Consider the following 24,536-nt stretch of genomic DNA (forward strand, 5'->3'; position numbering starts at 1 on the left):
TGGAATATTACAGTCACATGAATGAACAAACTATAACAACATATAATATCACAGGTGAATCTCATAAACCTAATTATGTTGAGCAAGAGAAACCAGACACAAGAGCTTTTACTGTATGACTATACTTTATATAATAAAGATCAAAACCAGGCAAACCTAACCTGCCAGTTGAGTTGTTACCCTGGGTAGGGACACAACTGGAAGAGCACATGATAGGAGCTTTCGGAGTGCTGGTAATGCTGCTGCTTGAACTGGGTACTAGCTGAGGTGCATGTTTAGCTTGTGAAAATTCACTGAGCTACAATACACACCTATGATTTGTGCATGTTTCTGCAGATAAATCACACTAACAATTCCAGAAGGGTTGAGAAAAGACTAGGAGAGGATTTGTGAAACTGAGTCCCCCTAAAACTGAGTTCCTCTGCTCAGTTTATGATTAATCTCTCTCCTAAACTTTATTTCATTTCTTGTCCTGCTCCTATTCCTCTCAGAATTGAAGGCTATCAAAAAAAGCGGGGGGGGAGGGGGAGGATGGAACAAAGCAGGACCCTGTGGGGCCTTTCTAGATACAAAAGTCCCTCTCTACATCCTGTTTCTTGTTTGTAGAAAGGCTTTAGTCTCCCAGATCTTCCCGAAGTTCCAAAGACCAGACTCAAGCATTTATTGATTAGAATAGTCACAGGACTCCTAGTTCCTCCTGAAGGAATATAGATAACAATCTGATGCATACCTTTGAGCTGTTCTGCAGAAACTAGTAGAGTTTAGTGACTATGAGATTAGAGTTTGTGGTAGCGGATCCCAAATCAGTTGGAACAAGAAGGTTGAGATTTTCCCAAAATATCACTGCTACCTCACCACCAACCAATCAGAAGGAGGTCCAGGATCTAATCACATACATATCCTACCACCCTCCTATCCAACACCTATCTTTAAAAAGTCTTGCCTGAAAGCCATTACGGAATTTGGGTCTTTTGAGCATGAGCTGCCCGGTTCTTCTCGCTTGAAACCTGCAAATAAACCTTTATTTTTCTGTAAACACCCGCTGTCAGCCTCACTTTCTGCACCACAGGAATATGCACCCCTGCCTGATTGCCAGTTAACAGTGTAGACTGTGAGCCCTCTGCAGACTGGGACCTTTGCGTGGTTCACTACTGTATTCACCCCAGCACTTAACAGGGAGTGGCATATCGTGGATACTTTATTAGCACATGCTGACTAAATCAGGCACGGAGGTGTAGCTTTAACAGAAACCTACCTAAAGAAATGGCAGCTAATCTTAACGCCATCTCAACTTACTAGTTTGCGTTTATTTAAAAGTATTCATATTACTTTACAATTCACCAAATAAATACAAGGCTAGGGCTTCCCAGGTGGCTCAGTAGTAAAAAACCACCTGCAATGCAGGAGACACAGGTTTGATCCCTGGGTCGGGAAGATCCCCTGGGAGGAGGGCATGGCAACCCACTCCAGTGTTCTTGCCTGGAGAATCCCATGGACAGAGGAGCCTGGCAGGTTATGGTCCACAGGGTCACAAAGAGTCATACATGACTGAAGAGACTTAGCATGCATGCAACAAAAATAAGAAACAAAGGAGAAATAACCTCTCCAACCTTTAGAAAGAAAATATTTAGCATAGTGTATTGGGTACAACTAGGTATTCAATAAGTTTGTGGTACATATGAAGGAAAATTAGTATTTTAATTGATCATACTGTAATTCCTAAAAAGTCCTCCGTTCTAAAAACAACCAATTGGTATATCAAAAAATGAAATAGTCTAAATTAAAAAGAGTATATTCAAATACACAAAACCTGAAAGTGACAGACATGTCCAGAATCCAGACACTCGTGCTAACTGCAGCCTTCCTGGCTCTGCTGGCCCCATGAGCTACCAGAGTTCTCTCAGTTACACTTGCTTATTATCAGATGATGATGCTTACAGTAGAGCACAATGGGGCAGAGATTATAGGCGGGAAAAGTTTGCTGTAACTCAGGCCTTGTCTGGAGTTTCCCTTCTCTTGGAAGAACAATAAGAACCAAGAGGGAGACGAATTAAGCATTTCTTTATCTTTGCTTTTACCTCATCACAGAATGTTCTACTATGCAAGTGTGTAACTGCTTGCATTTTATAATTAACATCACTCAAAGACTTTATCAGGCCATGACTGATGCTTTTGACCTCATTAAGTCAAAAGCTTATCAAAGAAAACATAATCAAAAGAAGTAATCACAATCATAAGGTTCCAGTTAAAAATTGAACACACAGATCTGCCTCACCCCTTCAAAAAAAGTGCAAGTGTTAGTCACTCAGTCATGTCCAACTCTGTGACCCCATGGACTGTAGCTCACCAGGCTCTTCTGTCCATTGGATTCTCCAGGCAGGAATACTGAGGTGGGTTGCCATTTCCTCCTCCAGGGGATCCTCCCGACCCAGGGATCAAACCTGCATCTCCTGCACTGCAGGCAGCTTCTTTACCACTGGAGTCACCAGAAAAGCCCCTCTGTCCCTTCCAAAACCCTCTCAAATGTAAATGTTAGTCATTTTTTAATTTCTTTTTTGCCTCAAATTTAACAAAACTTTACTAACAGGAGAGGAAGCAGCAATAAAATCCTGCAAGTTAGAAGCAGGATAGGTGAGAACATACACAGCAGACCCAAGAAACCTGAATCCTAAACCAGAAAGCAGGAAAGCAACCTCTCTTGCACCGTACCCTCTCAACGCTTGAGAACCGGTGGTAGCAGGTACCAGAGAAATTAAGAGTGAAAATGAGATTTAAAAGCAGAAAGAGAAGATGGAGACCCAGTTAAACACACACAGCTCCCAGAATCCCCATTAAGAGACTGGAGGTTTACTCTCTGGAGAGTGTGAGGCAGTAGAAGTCTGGAATGGAGACACCAGAGATTTGGAGAAAGAATGGAATGTCAGAAAGGAGTGATTAAGTGAGAGACTTAGGTACTAAACCTAGAGATCCCCCAGTCTACCTCTACCAATCAGCTCTTAGAATAGTAGCAGCCAGGCCTAAGCGCTGGGGAAACTGACCAGCCTAGGAAAAGAGACAGAAAACCACTGTCACTCAAAGAAACAATCGAGTTAGATTAAAAGGTAGTAAGGCCTGTCAAGAAGCTCCATCAACCACAGTGAGCTTCCAAATTGCTCTACCAGCTGTGTACTTTTAACCAAGCAGGCAAAGATCACCTACTTCTAACTCAAAGATCATAAAAGACCAAAGCAAGGAGAATAAAGGCAACACAGAGGAAAGAACTATGCAGGAAAGCATAAACTTTAAAAAGAAAAAATTTTCAATAATTTCAGAGAAACAAGAGAAAAAAATTAAAACCATAAAACATGGACAGTGTGCTACTAAAGGAAAGATTCTAACATTTACTGAGCATCTACTATATGCTGAACTCCATTCTCTGTCCTCAGACACTCAGTTATGTCCGACTCTTTGTGATCCCATGGGCTGTGGCCTGGCAGGCTTCTCTGTCCATGGGATTCTCCAGGCAAGAATACTGGAGTGAGCTGCCATTTCCTGCTACTAAAAAAAAGGGTGGGGGGGAGAAGGCAATTAAAGAGTTTTGAAAATTTTTTAAAATATATTAAAATTTTATCAAAGAGAAAATTGAGACTATCTCATAGAAAGCTGAGAAAAAGGTGAAAAATATGAGATTAAAAAATTTTAAGAATTAGTATAAAAGATTCAAGATCTAAAGAGAGAAGGGGGGGGGGGGCGGTAAAAAGCAGAGGAAAAAAAAGGTCAACCAAACACTTTTTAAAATTTCCCAGAACTGAAGGACATCAGCTTTTAGACCAAAAGGGCTCACTGAGTGCCTGGCACGACAGATGTAAAGAGATCTATACCAAGGTACAACACAGTGAAATTTAACAACACTGAGAACAAAAGAAGTTCCTAAAGGCTTCCAGAAAAACAGAAAGTAGGCCACATTTAAAGAATCAGATGTCACAACTGGCTTCAGTCCTCCTAATAGTGGAACCCAGAAGGCAACGGAACAAATGGCTTCAAAATTCTAAAGGAAACTGTTTTCGACCTAGAAGCCTAGAAATCAAGGTAAGGGTGCAGACTAAAAAAGAAAAGTCTTAGATGTTCTAAGTCTCAACAACAACCACAAAAATGTACAACTCATGCATTCTTTCTCAGAAAAGTACTGAGGGTGTATTCTATAGAAATGAGACAAGCAAGAAAAAAAAAGTGTGAATCAAGGCAAGGGGCTTCGATTTTAAAAACTGGAAAAGGAAATCTTAGGATGACAACTAAACAGCAGACCCTGAAAGCAGCCTATGGTACAGTTCAAAAAAACAGGAAAGACGGACTTCCCTTGCAATCCAGTAGTTAAGACTCCATGCTTCCACCGCACAGGCCTGGATCTGATCCCCAGTTGGGGAACTAACACCTGCATGCAGCCAAAAACAACCCAAAAAAGAGCCACACATCCCCCACCCAACAATGAAATCCATAAAATACCTGATGTGTTTGAACATATCAAAAAATTGAGATTAAGTGAGAGTCTGAGGATGAGTCATGCTATAAGCAATTTATGATATATACCAAGAAAATGAGGCAAACAAACAAACAAAAAAAACTGTGGTTAACTTTACGGAAAATAAGGTACTGTTAGGCAAGTAAAACTAATCACAGCATACAATATATCTCAGCTGTGAACATTATTTATTATTTTAAATTACTGTAAATACTGAATATTGATCTAACTACAATACGGATATAACTATACTAGAAAGATATAGAGACAGGAAATGGGAGCATATGCAGTTGTGGTAAAAGAGAGCTAAACCCTTAAATCTCCTAGTGGTCAATTTTTAAAATGCTGAAAACTGAAATCAATAAGTAATATCTTATGTTTTTTACCTTCACAAATAATAACAAAACAGCAAAAGAAAGAGCTAAGAAACAGGCAAAAGTAAGCAGGAGACTGCTGTTTTTGGTAACAAGCCTGTAATATCTGATTCTAACCTATACGTAAGAATAACTGTATGTAAGATATAAAAACTAAATATTTAGGTTAGTGCAAATGTAACTACAGGGCTATATTGTTGCCTGGAAAAACCTATGGACAGGGGAGCCTGGTGGGCCACAGTCCACGGAGTTGCAAAGAATCAGACACAACTGAGCCCACACACACAAATGTAACTGCAGCTTGGGACTGTGAATTTTAACTTACTATAACTAAGTTCTATATAGTTATATGTCACTATAACTATGACAAACCTAGACAGCATATTAAAAACCAGAGACATTACTTTGCCAACAAAGGTCCATCTAGTCAAAGCTATGGTTTTTCCAGTAGTCATGTATGGATGTGAGAGTTGGATTATAAAGAAAACTGAGCACCGAAGAATTGATGCTCTTGGACTGTTGTGTTGGAGAACTCTTGAGAGTCCCTTGGACTGCAAAGAGATCAAACCAATAAATTCTAAAGGAAATCAATCCTGAATATTCATTGGAAGGACTAATGCTGAAGCTGAAACTCCAATACTTTGGCCATCTGATGTGAAGAACTGACTCATTGGAAAAGACCCTGATGCTGGGAAAGACTGAGGGCAGAAGAAGGGGATGACAGAGGATGACATGGTTGGATGGCATCACAGACTCAATGGACATGAGTTTGAGCAAGTTCCAGGAGTTGGTGATGGACAGGGAAGCCTGGCATGCTGCAGTCCATGGGGTCACAAAGAGTTGGACATGACTGAGCGACTGAACTGAACTGATAACTAAGTTCAAACACATCTTTATTAATCAAAATAGGAACCATTATAATCAGCACATTTTTGTCAACGAGAAATAAGTTTGTTTATTCATGTAGCATAAAAATCCATGCTTTGGGATTTGACAAACTCTTGAAAAGCATTTTCTACCTCCTGCTGTTTGTGGAAGCATTTTCTCAGCAAAAAGTTGTCAAGATGCTTGAAGAAGTGGTAGTCAGCTGGCAAGAGGTCAGGTGAATATGGTAGTTGAGGCAAAATTTTGTAGCCCAATTCATTCAACTTTTGGAGCATTGGTTGTGTGACGTACAGTCAGGGGTTGTCATGAAGTAAAACTGGGCCCTTGCTGGGCCCAGCATCTGTTGACCAACGCTGGTTGCAGGCATGCACTTTTTGGTGCATTTCATCAATTTGCTAAGCATAATTCTCAGATGTAATGCTTTTGCTGGGATTCAGAAAGCTGTAATGGATCACACCGGCAGCAGACCACCAAATAGTGACCATGACCTTCTTGGGGTGCAAGTTTGGCTTTGGGAATTGCTTTGAAGCTTCTTCTCAGTCCAACCACTGAGCTGCTTATCACTGGTTGCATAAAATCCCTTTTTGTCACACGTCACAACCTGATAGAGAAATGGTTTGTTGTTGTTGTGTACAATAAGAGAAGACAATGCTTCAAAAGGATGATTTTTTGATTTTCAATCAGCTCATGAGGCACCCACTTATCAAGCTTTTTCACCCTCCCAATTGGCTTCAAAAGTCAAACAACCATAGAATGGTCAACACTGAGTTCTTCGGCAACTTCTTATGTAGTTGAAAGAGGATCAGCTTCAATGATTGCTCTCAGTTGGTCACTGTCAACTTCCAATGGCTGGAAACTATGCTCCTCATCTTCAAGGCTCTCATCCCCTTTGCAAAACTTCTTGAACCACCACTGCACTGCACATTCATTATCAGTTTCTGGGTCAAATATGTTGCTGATGTTGCGAGTTGTCTCCAACACTTTATGACTCATTTTGAACTCATAAGAAAATTGCTCGAATTTGCATTTTATCTAACATCATTTTCCTAGTCTAAAATAGATACAAAACAAACAGCAAGTAATGTCATTAGCAAAAAAAATATAAAGTGCAAAATGTACATTAAAATGATTTATATCACATTTAAGAATGTATTCCAATGTCAAACAGCAAAGTCCAACAATGCAAAATTACAATTACTTTTGTATCAACCTAATAAACAGAAAAAAGATTTAAAATGTGGTTACAAAATGTGTCATGAAAGGGGAATCTGGTATTCACAGGAAACTAACTTAACTGAGGGAGAAGAGAGGAACTCAAACTCCCCTTAGGACAGACTACCTAAACTGAGAGGGGCACTGGGAAGAAGGCAGCATTCCAGGTAAAGGAAGGAGGGATCCTGGCCAGAAAAGGTGACAGGTGATTTTTCTAGCAAGTGAACAAGTTCCCCAGGGAAACAACAAATCGTGAGAGTCCATCTCCAGCCCCTTCTCCCAAGTCCTGGTGTCCCCACCTACCTCTTACCCGTCCTTCAAGGCCAAGCTCAAGCTCCATCTTCTCAGAAGCTTCCTGCAAATCTCTGGAAGAGATGATCTCTTCCATCTCAAAATGATGCCATTTATCCACTATCTTATTCTCTTAATTAATATAATTAATATTACATACCATAATACATTCTCAGGGACTGAACTCATTCAATAGGTATTTAATGAATACTTACTATATGCAAAAAAAAAAAACAAAACTGTGCTGGTTACTAAGAGTAAGGGAAGAATGAAAAGGAAGGAAAGAGAACAAAAAAAGCAACAGTCTTCAAGTGCAATGAACACAGACCGTGGTTTCTAACATCATTCTCCAATAAAAGGAACCAGAGTTCTTTGGAGAAACAGCTGAATCCAGGATGGCTCAGAAACTATACATGGTGAGCCTGGTGTCAAAAAGTTAAGAAGTGCTTTAAAACCCACAAAGATGGAGCTCTGTCTAAGGGATACAAGTACCAACTGAAGGAGATCCCAATGGCAAAAGCTAGAACAACCTAACAAAATAGTGCTGGCTTATAACTCAAAGAATAAAATTAATGAGCCCATACCAGTATCAATGAATAAATAATGAAGAGACAAATGTCCCATGCAGAAAAATTCCAAATAACTTAATGTAGACACATTACCTTCAATGAGGTGGTAGAACTTAACTCCCTAATCCTTAAGTATAAGCTGTACATAGTGAACACAGTGACTTCCTTCCAAAAAGCACCGTACAAAAGGGTGGGGGAAGGTGGAGTCATTTTATGTAGAGAGATTTGACAAACACTACTTCAGCCAGGTGATCAAGGTCAACATCAACCATGTTAAGTTGTTGACAGTAGTTGACATACTGTTGACAGTATGCATTCTTGATATGATGTGATGAAAACAGCACTTTACCTCCGTGTGGCTTCCTCCCCAAATCTAATCATGAGAAAAGCATCTAACAAATCCCAAAGAAAGGACATCCTACAAATAATTAATACTCCTTAAAAATGTCAAGGTCATCAAAAACAAGGAAAACTTGAGAAACTGTCACAACCAAGAGAAGACTACGGAGATATGATGACCTAATGTAATGTGGAATCTGTATAGACTCCTGAAACAGAAAAAAAAGACATAGATAAAAACTGAAAATTTTAATAAAGTATGGATTTCAGTTAATAATAACATATCAATATTAACTTAATTGTTTAATTAAATATTAATTAAGTGTTCATTAATTATCAACAAATGTATCATACTAATACACGACATTAGTGGCAAAACTAGGTCTGGTGTATACAGAAACTATACTACCGTCAATGTTTTTGAAAATCTAAAAATGTTACAAAAAGCTTATTTTTAAAAAATATTTTTAACATTTTTTTTTAAGGAAAGGAAAAAAGCCTGAAGAACACACACCAAACTTGCAAAGCAGTCACGCCTCTAGGGAAAAGAATGGGAGGAAGTCAAGCTTTCCTTTACAAGTTACTATTTGACTCTAGAATATGAAGAATGTATCTGTGTGCCACTCTGTAACAAGAAATGTTCAACGTTATTGCCACATTTAAGTACTGAATGACAAAACGAAATTGTTATTAAACAGAAACCACTCCTTAAACCTTTGTATTTTATTTATTTATTTGGCTGCATCAGGTCTTAGTTGCAGGAAGAGGGATCCTCGCTGCATCACAGGAGATATTTCGTTGCAGCGTAAGGGCTTTAGCTGTAGCCTGCAGTCTCAGTAGTTTCGGTGCACGGGCTAAGTTACTCTACGGCATGTAGGGTCTCAGTTCCCCAACCAGGGATCCAACCCGTGTCCCCTGCATTGAAAGGCAGATTCTCAACCACTGGACCACCAGGGAGGTCCCATCAACCTTTATGTTTCCATTCATAAACTATCCAATCTCCAGAAAGACCTCCAAATCACATTCAAGCCACTGATTACCAACTGATAAGATTGCAATACACAAATTTAAAAGAAAAACTGTCAAAGATTATACTAAACTGCTAGGGGAGAAATATATAATACAGTAAGAAAATATTTCACTAGAAATGTTCTTAAATTTGATCAATACTGAGAGATGGTATATAAAATTTTAAGTTGTGGTATTCAGAAAAAAAAAAATGAGTGAGCTGTAGCTTCTCTGGTGGCTCAGTGGTAAAGAATCTGCCTGACAAAAAATGAGTGAGTCTAATTGTAACAGCAAGATGTGCAAAGGGATATCTGTTAACACTCAGTTGATGAAGGCAACAACATACATTACACATCTATCGACACAGCCATGAGAAGCAATGAATCACAACTGGAGTGTGTAAAATTCAACAGATTCAATAAAGGATATTCACCAACTGCCTGGTATATTGGCAAAAGTAACTTGAGAATAAGGATGAGATCACCAAGTTGATTCTTTGCATTAATCTCTAACTAAAGTGTTAAAAGTTGCTTTATCTAAATGAGCATTATCCATTACTACAAGAATATGGTTCCACTAAACAGTAATACTGTTCAAAGATAACATAAGAATAAATTATTAAGAAATCAGAGTAATCATTTTAAAGCCCAAGAACAAGTAAATCAGAGAATGTCACTTGAATTTCTCTAAGTCTTTCTTCTTTTAGTTAGCAAAATACAATATTACTCTCATGGTAGGATTATTTTATAATTTAATTTAATATAGAGTAATATAATATTGGTGATGTTCAGGATAAAGTAATTTGAAGTTATATGTAGGGAAACCAATGGGTGGCATCAGTTTAGACAATGCCAGAATTTCCTAGAGGACTTCACTGAGAGTCAGATACAATGGATAGTTGAAGATCTGCAGCTCCTGGTCACTCACAAATCCTGGTTCTGCATTCATAACAAATTATACAAAAGTGCTCTCATGATGTATTTCCTTGTGATAATATCTGCTTAAAATATCATACCATTGCCTTTTAGAGTTACAGACAGGAATATTTATGGATGAAATGATGTGATTTCTAGAATTTGTTACAAAATAGACAGTATAAGTGGAAAAAGTTAACTATTTGTTGATCGTTAAAGCTGAGTAACGGGTGCATAAGTTTTATTACACTAAATTTTTGTATATGCTTGAAACTTTTCAAAGTAAAAAGTTGAAAATATAAATAAATACTAACAAATTACTCCTAGAAGCAACCCAAGGGCTCATCAGCAACTGGATTAAGAAGATGTGAGATACAAACACACCCCCCCCACACCTTCTTAATATATACACACAATGGAATATTATTCCACACAAAAAAGAATGAAATACTGCCATCTGCAGCAAGTAGGTGAACCTAGACAATAATATGCTTAGTGAAGTAAGTCAGATAAAGACAAATACTGTATGTCACTTACATGTGGAATCTGAAAAATAATACAAATGAATGTATATGGAAAACAGACTCACAGATACAGAAAACAAACCTGCAGTTACCAAAAGGGAAAGTGAAGGAAGGAAGCACAAACTAGGGGTGTAAGATTATCAGATACAAACTAGTATATGTAAAATAAATAAGCAACAAGAATATACATATACAGGGAATTATACTCATTATCTTGTAATAATCTATAATGGACTATAACCTGAGAAAATACCAAACCACTATGCTATACACCTTAAACTAACACAGTATTGTAAACCAATTAAAATTTTAAAAAAGAAAGCAATTACACCTACAACTCAACAACAAAAAGCAAACAATTCAAAAATTTGAACGTCTGAATTTGCCCAATTCAAAAATTGGCAAAGGATTTGAATACACATCTCTCCAATATGTACAAAAGGCCAACAAGCACATAAAAGATGCTCAGTTTCACTAATTATCAGGGAAATGCAAACCAAAACCATTATGAGATGCCACTTCACACCCAGGCTTTATCAAAAACAAAAACAAAACACAAATAGAAAGCATACGTGTTGATGAGGATGTGACAAAACTGGAATGCTTATGCACTGCTGGTGGGAATATAAAACAGTGCACTGCTATGGAATACAGTATGGCAGTTTATCAAATAATTAAAACTAGCAATACCATAGTGAAAGTGAAAGTCACTCAGTCAAGTCCGGCTCTTTGGACCCCATACAGTCCATGGAATTCTCTGGGCCAGAATACTGAAGAGGGTAGCCTTTCCCTTCTTCAGGGGATCTTTCCAAACCAGGGATCAAACCCAGGTCTCCCGCGTTGCAGGCGAGTTCTTTACCATCTAAGCAACCATGGAAGTCCAAGTAAAGTGGAGTGGGTAACCTATCCCTTCTCGAGGGGATCTTCCTGAACCAGGGAACAAACTGGGGTCTCCTGCATTGCAGGCAGATTCTTGACCAGCTGAGCTACCAGGTAAGCAATACCATATAAACCAACAATTCCACTTCTGCGTATATACCTAAAAGAATTCAAAGCTTGGACTCTTTTGAAACTTATTTACCCATTATTCACAGCAGTATTATTCACAATGGCTAAAATGTATTGACAGATAAAACAAAATACAGTATACACATACAATGGATGTTATTTAGCTTTAAAATGGAATGAAATTCTGACACATGACACAATGTGGATGGACCATGAGGAAATTATGCTAAGTGAAATAAGCCAATCACAAAAGGATAAATACTGTATTACTCCACCTATATGAGGTACTCAGAGTAATCAAATTCACCGATGGAAAGCAGAATGGTGGCTGTCAGGGGCTTGGGGAGGGGGAAATAAGACAGTTACTGTCTAAGGGGTAAGGATTTTCTGGAAATGGAGGGTGGTGAAATGAAGGCTGCCCAACAACGTGAATATACTAAACAAAATAAAAATTAAAAAAAGAGCCACAGGGGAAGCATTCACTCCTTCCTCTAGAATCATGACGTCATCTAACACTTGAACATGCCAAATGTTTGGCCTGCCAGAGATGAAATTCTTTCCCTCATTTATCAAAACCTTCCTTCACAATCCTGAAAGAACTTACCCAAAGCTGATCTACAACGCCAGCAGACTACAATACAAACTTATTAGTGATGCCACAAGCAACTCACTTCTTTAGCAGGCAGGGAGTCATCTAAAACAAACATTCTGCAGCCTGTTTTTAAGCAGATACAGCAGAGTCATCATTGCCTACTTTCACTGGTTTTAAATCCAAATATCTCAAAACATTTCAGGAAGTATTTGGGAAAATGCACGATATAGCCCATGATCTATTACAGTGAGGCAAAGGTAGCTTGGAATGGATGAATAGGGTAAATGGCCTGAGAGAGAGCAGCACACAAGTTTCTCAACACTGGGCCTACCTAGAGCTTTCTGAAACAGTGCTTCAGAATGGATGGAGACACAAGCTCATGTTTTAAAACACAAAGAGAAAAAAATAAAGCCACAGGAAATTTATGAGCCCAGACTATCTGTATAATCTGGGGTGATGCTAAATTCAAATTAGGGACATATTGCTCTACCAATCAAAAGACCATAAAGGCAAAACCATTGCTTGCAGTTATGAATGAATCATAGTTTTCTCCTACATTTACTTCATTAGAAGACCAGCTCAATTTGACTAACCATATCAAATAGAAGTCAGAGGTCCCTTTGTGACAACCAAAAAGTACCATGCTTCTATCAGGTTGCCTAGACAATTCAACAACATTCCATAATTCGAAAGCCTTTTAAATACGTATATTCTCTGACCAAGCATTTCCACCCACTACAAATTTATACTAAGGAAATAGTTGAAAATGTATGTAAAAGAAACTTTAGTGACTGAAAAAAACTATAAACACCCTTAGAGACCAACAACAGGCAACTGATTAAATTACAGTCTAGCCATACAATTGCATGCTATGCAGATGTTAAAATATGAACCCATCTCATTATACAGCTATAGTGTCTGCCTTTCTACATATATGTGCTCAATACACACACATGCAAACTTGAGAAGGCAAATGTGTTTCAGAACATGTGGGTATGTAAACATTCATGTACACATATGCACAAAGTGTGTAAAAGTATCATCAGGGGCCCATAAAACTTCATGTATGTACAAAGATGTGCCTAAGTACATATGTGTGGGTGCATAAGACAATACAAATGTTTATGTATCTGCTAATGTATATGCTTATATTTGGGCCATAAGCCTGTGTTTAAGTAGTTGAGTATTTACCCTTGTAATCACTACTTAGAAGCTGTGACCTTGAGCAAGTTATCGAGCCTCTAGAGTCTTGACTTCATCATTTAACGTCATCTATACAACATCAAATGCTGTCTCAAAGGGGTTCTGTGAGGATTAAGTGAAATAATGGATGTAAAGTACTTAGTACCATGACTGGCACAGAGTAAATGCTTAATCAATATTAACTTTCCTTATCTGGACACATACACTGATCTACTCTTGTATATATTTACACAGCTGTAATTACACAAAGATACACAAAATATTAACTTTGGTTATCAATAGGTGATAGGTTTTCGGTGTGGGGTTTTGGTTTTGTTTTGGGTTTTGTTTTTGTTTTTTTTGGCTTTCGTATTTTGCAAATTTTCTAAGAATGTCAGTTCCTTTTTTCATTATTCTTTTGAACATTTCTTCAAAACACTGATTTTTTTAAAAGTAAAAAAGATGGCCTGTCCTTAACATACCTCAATTTTGCATATTTAAAGCTATTAACCACTACACCAAGAAATACATAATTTGAATACTTCACCTTTTTTTTTTGTTTCTAGCAGTATGTCAACATTACCTAATAGCTCAAGAAGATGGCAGTACAAAGAAAAGCCTCAGCTTTTTGCTTGTTTGCTTTATCCTAGGCAAGATGAAAGAATGAACTAGATCACAATATGGGATACATGTGATCTGTGAACACCTCGGTGACAGTTAAGTGATACCTGTCATTCGTATTTTACTAAAGCAGAGACGAACCCAGGGCCTTGCCCAAGGTCATACAAAAAAGCACGTAGCCCAGGCTGTGAGAGAACTAAGGACTAGACTGCACTGCCACAATTTGAGCGTGCTTATGAAACCAAAAAGCTAAATTCTTAAAATTAGTCATATGAGGAGTCAGGCTGTAGGAGGGAGGAAATTACAACACAGAGCTGATGATAGCAAAAAAACCCAGCAACTGGCCCCACCAGGATTAATCTACATGTTTTAATCATATTGGTTTTCCTCACTTATAAAATATAAAACTGTAGATCATCTATGATAGGACATTTAATTTCATAAAAGCACAATCCATTTATATGCAAATTAAACTGAAAGCATCTGAAAAAAATTGCACGCAGATACCTGCGGTTCCAGTCAACATCAGTTAGCCACCTGGATCAGTTCCCACAATTACGATGTGTTAAATACCTCTAAAAACCCTGCAAAATGTCTCCCTCGAATTTCCGAGGGAAATCAGGCTACAGACAGGCGAGTAAAACAAGCAGCTTTTTTCCCTAGGGCTTCAATTAAGAAATGATACCCGAGATAATAATCCACCCATCCCCTATACATTTTCTCCCCAGCTATGCTATTCAATTTCTTTAAACGTCACTTCCAAGCTTGGAAAACACACAGCCGGGCACACGCCCTGCAGCCTGCAACGTTACGTAGTTCGACATTTTAGGGGCATCACTAGTTAAACATCGCGTTTTCCAAATCTACTGCGAACTGGGACTTGTCCCTCGTATCATTTTGACTTCTGTCTTTAAACGCAAGCGAGAGGAATGGGTTTTGACGAGCAGACTAGGCTCTGAAACCCTGAGTAATCGCATCTCACTGCGGAGAGCTGTCGGCAGCAGGGATTTTAATCTTCTCTCCACCTAATTTCCTTTACATTTCACGTTTTTGGTTTGGTGTCCCCCCCCCCCCCTTTTCCAGTGACATCAAATTCAAGGTGGAAAAAGGCAAACTGAATGCCCTCAGGTCAAAGCCTCCGGAGGGTCTCGGGTTCTGACCCGGCGACCTGCCCGCCGTGGGAAATGCGGAAAACACTGCAGGGCGGAGGTTTTTCCACCGTCCAACTCCCGCCCCGCGTCGCGGAGGGACGGTCCCGGCCCGCGGCCGCCTCGAATCCGAGCCCGGGGCCCGCCCGGCCGGCCCAGGCCCAGCAAGGCCTGGCAAGCCGCGGCGTCGAGTTGGCTACAGGCGGGGCCGGAGAGGAGGCCTGAAGCGGCCAGCGGGCAGGGCCGGGCCGGGGTCGGGGCGGGGGCGGGGGTGGGGGGGCACTTGGGCGCTGCTCACCTGCTGGTACCGGTTGCCGCAGGCTGGCTCCACTGCCGCCAGAGCCGCCAACGCCAACGCCATGGCGCAGCCGGCTGCAGGGAAGGAGGGCGAGCGAGCGAGCTGAAGGGGCGCGGGCGCTGCGGCCTGGGGGCGTCGGGAGGCCGACTGGGACGCGCCTCGGGTGGGTCTCGGTGGCCGCCGCCGCTACCAGGCCAGCCGCTCTCCTCGGGTAGTGAGCACCGCCGCCGCCGCCGCCGAGGCTCAGACGCGGCCCCTGGGGAGGAGGCGGGGACAACGACGACGACGCTGCGCCGCCGCCCCGCCCCCGACTCGCGCAGCCCGGCCCGTAAGGCCCGGCCTCGCCCGGCGGTGCAGCAGCCCGCCGTGGGCTCCGCCCGTCGTTCCGCGCCCCGAGGCTGAGGCGTCGGAGTCGGTTTCTTCCGAAACAGGTTGCAGGTCACCGCAGAGAGGGCGACGCTGGTGATGGGTGCCTGGTTCTAAGCACCAAGCTTTCTCTGCGTGCTACTTTGAATCCTCCTCACACACCCCAGACTGAGGCCATAGCCCCATTTTAGAGGTCGTTGGTGCCCAGGGAGATTGACAGGCTCCCACAGCAGCCATCTGACCCCTAGTATCTATCTGGCTGCAGTATCTCAGTTCTTATCCACTTCCTTCTTGTCTGCCATCCTCCGTAGACTAGGGGTCAGTTCACTAAAGGGCAGAGGCTAAATCCGGTTCAGTGACTGTGGAAAGCATGTGAAATTCACCTTTCTGTGTCCATAAATTGTTTTATTTGTAACACAGCCGCTCCCGTTTGTTTACTATGGCCTGCAAATCCTAAATTACTTGCTATCTGGCCGTTTAGAGAAAAAGTTTGCTGATCCTAAATCCTGGAAAACTTCTTGACCCCTGGGTGATAATAATAGCATCCCCTATTTTTATGTAGTCCTTTAGTGTTTTAACAGCCTCTGTGGATATAGACACGATGTTTTCTGAACCAAAGCTCTCTGAAGAGGTGTCGTGAAAGGCAAAACTTTAAAGATGTAGACTTATGAAGAGCTTTCCAGGGAAGAGGAACATATATGCAAAGATGGTGAGGAAAGTAAGAGGTTGCCTGTGGAAGAATGGAAAGGAGGCAGGGGAAGGGCCATATAGGAGATACAATTATTGATGTGTCACAGATGGGGGGAGTTATGCTTGAAGACATTAGATATTTTACTTAAGAACACAGCTGGTAAAGGGTAAAGTTGGGTTATAAACTCATCAAGCTAGTTTTCTTAACCATTATCATACAATCAAATTATAAACTTTGTAAAGATGACACTATTTATCTTTGAAATATTTTGAATATTTTTTAATATTTTGAATATTTGAAATATTTTATCTATGAAATATCTCCCATAGCATCTAGCACAGTATAGTTATTGATCCTGGAGCAGGCATTTAAGGTCTGCTGTTTCTATCATACCCAGCCATCTGGAACTGCTTCTACCCACATGGCCAACACAGAAAAATACTTGATCTCTGAAGCTTGTTGTTATTCCTATTTCTTCTTGATTGCCTTTCCAAGTTGGCAGTCTAGAGTTGGCACTACTATCATTATTGTTTTATTTTCTAATATTCAAATTTAGGTAACTACATGTTTTAAACCACAACTGTGTGTTTTGAGCCTACCCTGAGGTCTCTGTATGTAGGAGCCAGTCATAATCAACAGATACAGAATCAAAAATTCTGTATATTTCTCTTCCTCACTTCCAATTCTGTGTGTGTGTGTGTGTATGCGCGCACGTGTGTGTTATTTGTGTGCTCAGTCGTGTCTGACTCTTGCTACTCCCATGGACTGCAGCCCACCAGGCTCCTCTGTCCATGGGATTTCCCAGGCCAACAATACTGGAGTGGGTTGCCATTCCCTTCTCCAGGGGATCTTCCCAACCCAGGGATTGAACCTGCGTCTCTTGTGCCTCTTGCCAGTATCCAAACTACAAGAAGTCAGTTCCTATTTCCAAGCACTGGTCTCACAAATTTTCACTGTGGGAGAGTGAACAAATCCAGCAAAATGCCAATCTGAGTGTTTCCAAGTGGTCTGCTCCTTAGTCTGTCCCACAAATGTTCATTTTTATCTGGAAAAACAACTTTCAAATGTAATGATGTATACAGTGAATCAATCCAAACATAATCCTACCTTGTGGTCTTATATAAGGGGGAAAAAAAAGTCTAATTTGAAATTTTAAAAAATCTCATCAATGGAAAGTAGAAATCCAGACTTCTTTGCCCAGATTTTCTAAATTTACATGTAAGAAGGAATAAAAAAAGAAGATGTCTGTGCTAAAACATATGGCTATTGGAGCAACAGCTGCCATCTTCATGCGTGTCTGCAGCACTTTTGTGGCTTTTGTGGAAAAGAAGTTGCTGTCCTTCCCATCTATTTCTTTCCTAAATTACTTTCTCCCTCAACAGCTATTAATATATACTCCCTGCATGTGGACATACATATTTATCATAAGATAAATACTGCGTTTTCTCACAGGAATATTTTCTCTCAAAAGAAAAAAAAAGTTGATATTCAGCTTCCAATCTCCCTTTCGTACTCTTTTTCTGATGTCCTGAACCAAAATGTTTTGTGTTAACCATGAAGACGGTTTTTTTTCCTCTGAGTTCCCCCAAAGCCCTTTGTAAGTAAACTGGGAACTCCCTGGAGATCAAGGGGTTAGGACTCCATGCTCTCACTGCTGAGGACCCAGGTTTGATCCCTAGAACTAAACTTCCATAAAAGGAGCATGGTGTGGCAAAAAAAAAAAAAAGCCTTTTGTAAGTAAACTGAGGTGATGTGTGTTGATTCAATGGCTGGGTGAGCTGGGGAATTGAGATATTGAGTCACCACTGTATAAGGTCTGCAGTTGGCAAGCAAACTGTACAGTGAAGGGGAAAACTCTGAATTTCTGACTCACCGATCCATGCCTGCTGCCAGCCAAGCAGTCAGAAAAGATAATCCAAGGCTGTAAAAATTGCACTCTTTGGCTTTATCTCGAGGTGTTGTCAAGAGAGTTTCCACACAGAAAGTTATTAATTTCATATTGCAGCACTTAGAATCTTATTTCCCCACAGAATAGCAGTAATACTTTCCATGTGCAATACCTTTTATGTGAACTGCTGGTTCTGAATCATCCATCCTGAGAGAGAAGAGAAAGATTATGGACAAGTAAGAACACAGCTCATGTCTGTTTCTCCACCCCTTCCCCAATTGGACAAGGAGGCCTGGTGTGCTGTGGTTCATAGGGTTGCAGAGTCGGACAGGACTGAGCGACTGAACTGAACTGAAGCCCACTTGGAACAAAAATATCCACAATATAGTCTTCTGTCTTTCACCCGAGGCCTGTCCAAGGCAGTACTAAGCTCAATGAGTAACCAAGAAGGGTTTGTTAAATTTTAAACAAAGTCTCACACTGGTCTAATATCTCATTTCAGGCCTTGAGTATCTCCAGTTTATCTTTTCAGGGCTCCAGCTGAACAATGCATTGCCATTTCTACTGACTTACTATTTCTTTTAATTCTCACTGCATCACTATGAGTTTCCTTAAGGGCAAAGGTATTATCTTGCTATTGCAAATAAAGAAATTATCCACTGATAATTACTACTGCATGTGGAGCATCTCCTGAGTCTTGGACCTTTTCATACATCATCTCCGTAACCTTCATAGCTAAACCCTCAGCAAATGAAGAGAGTCAAGAAATGTACATCGCTTGCTCAGCTAAGGTGTTGTGGAGCCAAAATGCAAACTCAGATCTGTCTGACAACTAAACTTGAGCACTGCTCTGTGTATGAAGGGAAATACAGAACATAGAAGAACCTTGGAGTCTTCACAATGAGATAGAGAAGATAGGAAACACATATTCAAGACATATTTTTAAATATAAAAATCTCAAGTTAATTATAGTTGTGTTGGCCTATATTAAACAATGCCAAGAGCTGGGGAAGAGAAGTATGTAACCAGGTGTGATAATAAAGTAAGGATTGAGGAGAAAGGTTTTTGAATGAGAATAAGGATTAGTCATGATGGGAAGAGAGAAAGGCATAGCAAGTCACAAATATGCTAATACCAAAGCTTAAGAACAGGAGTACACAAAATAATAGTAATATGGGCTAATAAATATTTGGGGCTTTGTGACAAGCTTTCTGTCACAGCTACTCCACTTTGCCATTGTATCATGAACACAGTCATAGACAATACTGGACAAATTGGTGTGGCTACGTTCCAGTAAAGCTTTGTTGACGGACATCGAAATTTGAATTTCCTATGATTTTCACGTGAAATACAAGATATTCTTCTTTTGTTTTCAAGTTTTTAAAAATGTAAAACCTATTCTTAATGCAGGTCATACAAAAGCAGGTGGTGGACTGGATTTAACAATCAGGCAGTGGTCCAATTCCTAGCTTCACAGTAGAACAAAAAAAAGTTTCTGTGCTAAGAACTTGAGTAGGAAGTTTAAATCACAGAGTAATGCAGAAGACCTAAGGGGAAGAAAGGGAAAGAGTGAAGAGGATGGGAATTTATAAAAGCTTTTAAAAAGTAATTGGCTTATGCAAAAAAGTAAGTCAGAGGAAAAGGATTAGTCAAGTAGGAATCTAACATGAGATATACTCCTGATTCCTTAGTTTACCTTCCGGCCACTGGAATGCAACTGATTGATTCATTCAACAAATATTAATTTAGCACTAATATGGGCAGGTACTGAGGCTTTCTGCCTAGAACTTGAAACTACAAAAGAATAGTTTTTCATTTATTCTCTAAAATGATATTAAGAAATGCTGCTGCTGCTGCTAAGTCACTTCAGTCGTATTCCAATTCCCCATAGACGGCAGCCCACTAGACTCCTCTGTCCCTGGGATTCTCCAGACAAGAATACCTAAGTGGGTTGCCATTTCCTTCTCCAATACATGAAAGTGAAAAGTGAAAGTGAAGTTGCTCGGTTGTGTCCAACTCTTAGCGACCCCATGAACTGTAGCCTACCAGGCTCCTCTGTCCATGGGATTCTCCAGGCAAGAATACTGGCATGGGTTGCCATTTCCTTTTCCATAAGAAATGCTAAAAGTGGTTATTTACTTATTTTAGTTAACAGCTAATAAGTTTTGGTATGTTATGGCTTTATTTTCATTCATCTCTGAGGATTTTCTCATTTCTCTTGTGATTTCTTGGATTCATTGGGTACTTAGAAATGTGTGGTTTAATTCCTTATAATTGTGCATTTCCCAAATTTCTGTTATTGATTGCTAATTTCACTCCACTGTAGTTGAAGAACATACTTTGCCTTATCTCAATCCTTTTAAATGTATTGAGATTTGCTTAATGCTGTAGCATATGGTATATCCTGGAAAATGTTCCATGTTTATTTGAATGTATATTCTGCTGGTGGTGGGTGGAGTGTTCTACAGGTGTCTATTAGGTCTAGTTGGCTTACAGTTAATTCAGACCCTCTATTTTCATGTTAATCTTCTGCCTAGTTATTCTAGCTATTATTAGAAGTGGATTACTAAAGTTTTCAAATATTATTGCTGAATTGTCTATCCCTCTTTTCAGTTGTGTCAGGTTTGTTTCATATATTTTAGTGCCTTGTTAGGTACATAGATATTTACAGTATTCACTTATTTTTTACACTGTCTTGATCTAAAAAGGATCTCAGTGGTTATGGTATAATAAGAAATCATAGATTAGAGTAGATGAGAAAGAAGAAGCAAGACAAGAGTAGCAACATGAAATAGAGTTTGCCTTCTTGTTCACTGTTGTCTCTGTGTGAACAAAGCCTGATACATAGTAGGCCTCTGTCTGATTGAAATAACATCAAGAATGAGGATGACCCAAAAATGAAGTAATACACATCTTACAGGTGAACCATTAATTTGTCATCCAATTATAGTAAAGATTTCATTGGTTATACAATTGATAGTAAACCTGAGCTAAACAAAACAAAAGAAAGATACTGAAACCAGTGGAAAAAATTCTCCCAAGAGCCTTCACTAATATTTAATTACAAAGATGCTAAACTGATCTATCCCTCTGTCCTGAACAAAATATATGCTTTAAGTTTTGAGAATCTTCCCTGCTATGAATGATGCTACAGCTGGTCCATGTATTTACTGTCATACTTGATTGTGCAAATTGTGCACTGCCCCACTTTAGGAATGGCCATCCCATTGTAGTCTATGCAATTGATACCCCCACCCTGCATTTGGGCAATACACAATCTGTGCAACCATAGGAGGTGATCCCACAAAACCTTTGAGTGATCCTCCCCTGACAAGTGGCTCACAATTTATTTAGGGGCATTGTGGGTGGCAAAGGAATGAGGAACAGCAAAGCGTCCACAAGGAAATCAAGTGACTGATCCTCATCTTTGGACACAATGTACCAACCAATTGCATGAACTAGTTCCTTGAAAAAAGAACAAGGTGATTAGGGAAATGCTTAAATCTCTAACCCTCAGGCTGATTGGAAGGGTAAGAAAAGGGCTTCTCACATTTCCCAGGCTGGTAGTTTCCTTACTGTGTTTAGGGAGTATCATAAAAAACACCATTACACAAGGGAAATACTAAAGCTCATATTTATGCCTGTGGTGCGTCAGGGGAGAAACAGTGTGTGCTAATTACGACAAAAAAGAGAAGCGACCTGTGGGGGGAGCGGGGGGCGCCCTCTGGAAGACACTGATGTTGGTTTAAACTCAGCAGCAGCTTGTGGGCCTGCATGCTGGTTCCTATAGGTCTTCAGGAAACTCTTCCCAGGCGACTTAGAGCAGACCTCAGGCAAAGTACAAGAGAGAATCTCTAGTTTTAAATTAGATTACATACAGACCTGCGAATAATACCTTGGTTTTTAAGCAGTGTTGACATCCAGGCCAAATTATTCAGGAACTCCTCTCTAACATTATTCCTGTGTGGGTCTCGCCCACATCACCACATCTTCAGTAACAAAAACTTGTAGATAGAACAAAGACAAGCCAGCTTGTATACCAAATTCCTTGCCTTGTATCAGCAGTGCTCTAATAGGATGGTGGTACTAGGTGGATGGCGCCCTGGGAATACAGCCTTTCCGGAATTGATGATGACAAAACAGGTCACAAAACCTCAGATTTTGATTTTAAATGGTCTAACTGGCTATCTACTCGGTGGTGGAATGGAAGCTGCACAGTTGGCTCTTGAAACACCAAACATTCTCTTACCTAGTCTTCCCTTTTCCTGTTAAGCCAGTGTCATTCCACTGGCAAATATGGTCAGTATACTCATCTGTAGGCCATCCAGAATACCAGCTTAAATTCCCACTGCTGTTTGTCACCATAAAAAGTCTTCAGGCACACTTTTTATTATCCACTGGGCTAACAAAGCTCCTTGTGATGTCACTATTCACATGAACATTGCTTTAATAACATTTATTGAGCACTGACTTTATGCTAGGGAGTGTGTCAAGCAGTTTACATTTATTATCTTTTTTTTCCACTCACAGTAAATACATGAGGTAGAGTCTATATCCATCTTTTCTATAGATGAGGGAACAAGTTGCCTGAAAATTATCTTGCCTCTGTGTGTGTCATAGAAGACTTGGGCTAAAAGGACTTTAGAAATCATTTGACTTGATGCTTCATTTTACAGATGAGGAAAGTGAGTTCAGAGAGGTTAAATCACATGCCCATAATCACATAGCCTGGAAGTGGCAGAGCTGATACCCGATACAAGATTCTTTCCATATTGGAACTATACCATCTACCATTTGGTGTTAACACACATCACCTTGGCCTCTCTGTGAGTATGAGGCCCAATCTTTCGTGATTTGAGAATTTGTGCCATCTCCAAGTGTGTTGTCATCATGCAACCAAATATGATTCAAAACAAGGCTGGGGGCGGGTGGGGGTGGGGGCGTTTTGTGCTCTCTGTGCATCAGATTGATGATGAAGTCAAACTTCATCATGACTCAGAATACGCAGAAGCTCTCCAGCTCTTAACAACTTTCCCCGCAGGAAACCTGCCAGGTGCTTGGTTACCTTTTGAGTTCTTTGTGGGTGGCATAGAATGCCTCTAAAAATAGATCTGTCCTCAACTCTCCCAGAAGAGGCTTGCAGCCTAAAAATGTCACTCCCTTTTCCCTTCCAAACACAGACATCACTACCCCAGGTATAGCCCTTCCTTACTAACCTAGCAGCTGCCTAAACAGAAGCCTGCCTCCCACCAGGAGTCTGGATTTCCCTTATTGGGGAAGGGACAAAAATGTCTTGAAAGCAGGGGGAAACAACCTTTCATATGAATTTTGGCAAAAACTGCTCTTCTAAAATAGACAGATTTCAAGGAAAAAGGTGTGGGTCTCGGGCTTAGTCTTTTACCTCCTGAAGATCAACTAAAAGGGACAATGTATACAAAAGTACTTTGTAACCTGCAAATACCAGGAACTATCACAGGCCTCTGCCTGTGTTCCCTGCATCTTCAGAACTGCAGTGAGCGGAAGAAGTGACTTCTCTAGTGATACCTCTGGTGACACAGATTTTCCAGCCGCAGAGACCCAGGGAGTTTTCATGGCCTGTGCTTTCTATGGCTAACTCCTTGTGTGCTGAGATGAGATTAAGACCAACCATTGCAAAAAAGCAGTCCTGGCTGGGCTGATGCCAGCTAAAACAGGGTGCAAGACGCCGGAAAGAGTAGGAATGAATTTCAACCAACCAGCAGAACTGAGAAGACAGGAAGAGAGCCTTGTTCAGCTGTGGGCAGACCTGCCAGCTGAGTCTCTGCTGCTGTGTTAACCTGGAATTAGTCTTAATACAAAGACCTGTTCGCTAGCTTCTTGCCAGAAGCATGTGATGCTTGAGCTCCATGGAACACCTTGTCATGTTAGAGCTGTTTTGGGTTCTTTTATTTTATTCACGTATTCATTCATTCAGTAAATAGGTTGTTAATTCTTACTTCATGGGCAGCTTTCTCTGTTTCAACAAACCCTTTCATTTCCTGCCCACATACAAAGCCCACATGTAGTGGGTATAGTTGAAGGTAAACAGGTTTTGTTTAAATAAAAAGTAAAGATGTGCTCTGACCAGCACACCCAGTCCATGCCACCCT

General features: G+C 40.3%; 1 protein-coding gene across 1 annotated transcript in view; it reads right to left on the minus strand.

Annotated features, from left to right (window-relative positions):
* The window catches only part of NDFIP1 (Nedd4 family interacting protein 1), a 48,537-nt gene extending 32,822 nt beyond the window's left edge, over window positions 1-15,715 (minus strand). The window contains exon 1 of the mRNA XM_043465153.1: window positions 15,464-15,715. Coding sequence (XP_043321088.1) covers window positions 15,464-15,526 — 63 coding nt within the window. The 5' untranslated portion in view covers window positions 15,527-15,715. The remainder of the gene's footprint in view (window positions 1-15,463) is intronic.
* Window positions 15,716-24,536: the final 8,821 nt, after the last annotated feature.

Source organism: Cervus canadensis, chromosome 4 (genome assembly GCF_019320065.1).
Source record: "Cervus canadensis isolate Bull #8, Minnesota chromosome 4, ASM1932006v1, whole genome shotgun sequence".
NCBI classification, from domain to species: domain Eukaryota; kingdom Metazoa; phylum Chordata; class Mammalia; order Artiodactyla; family Cervidae; genus Cervus; species Cervus canadensis.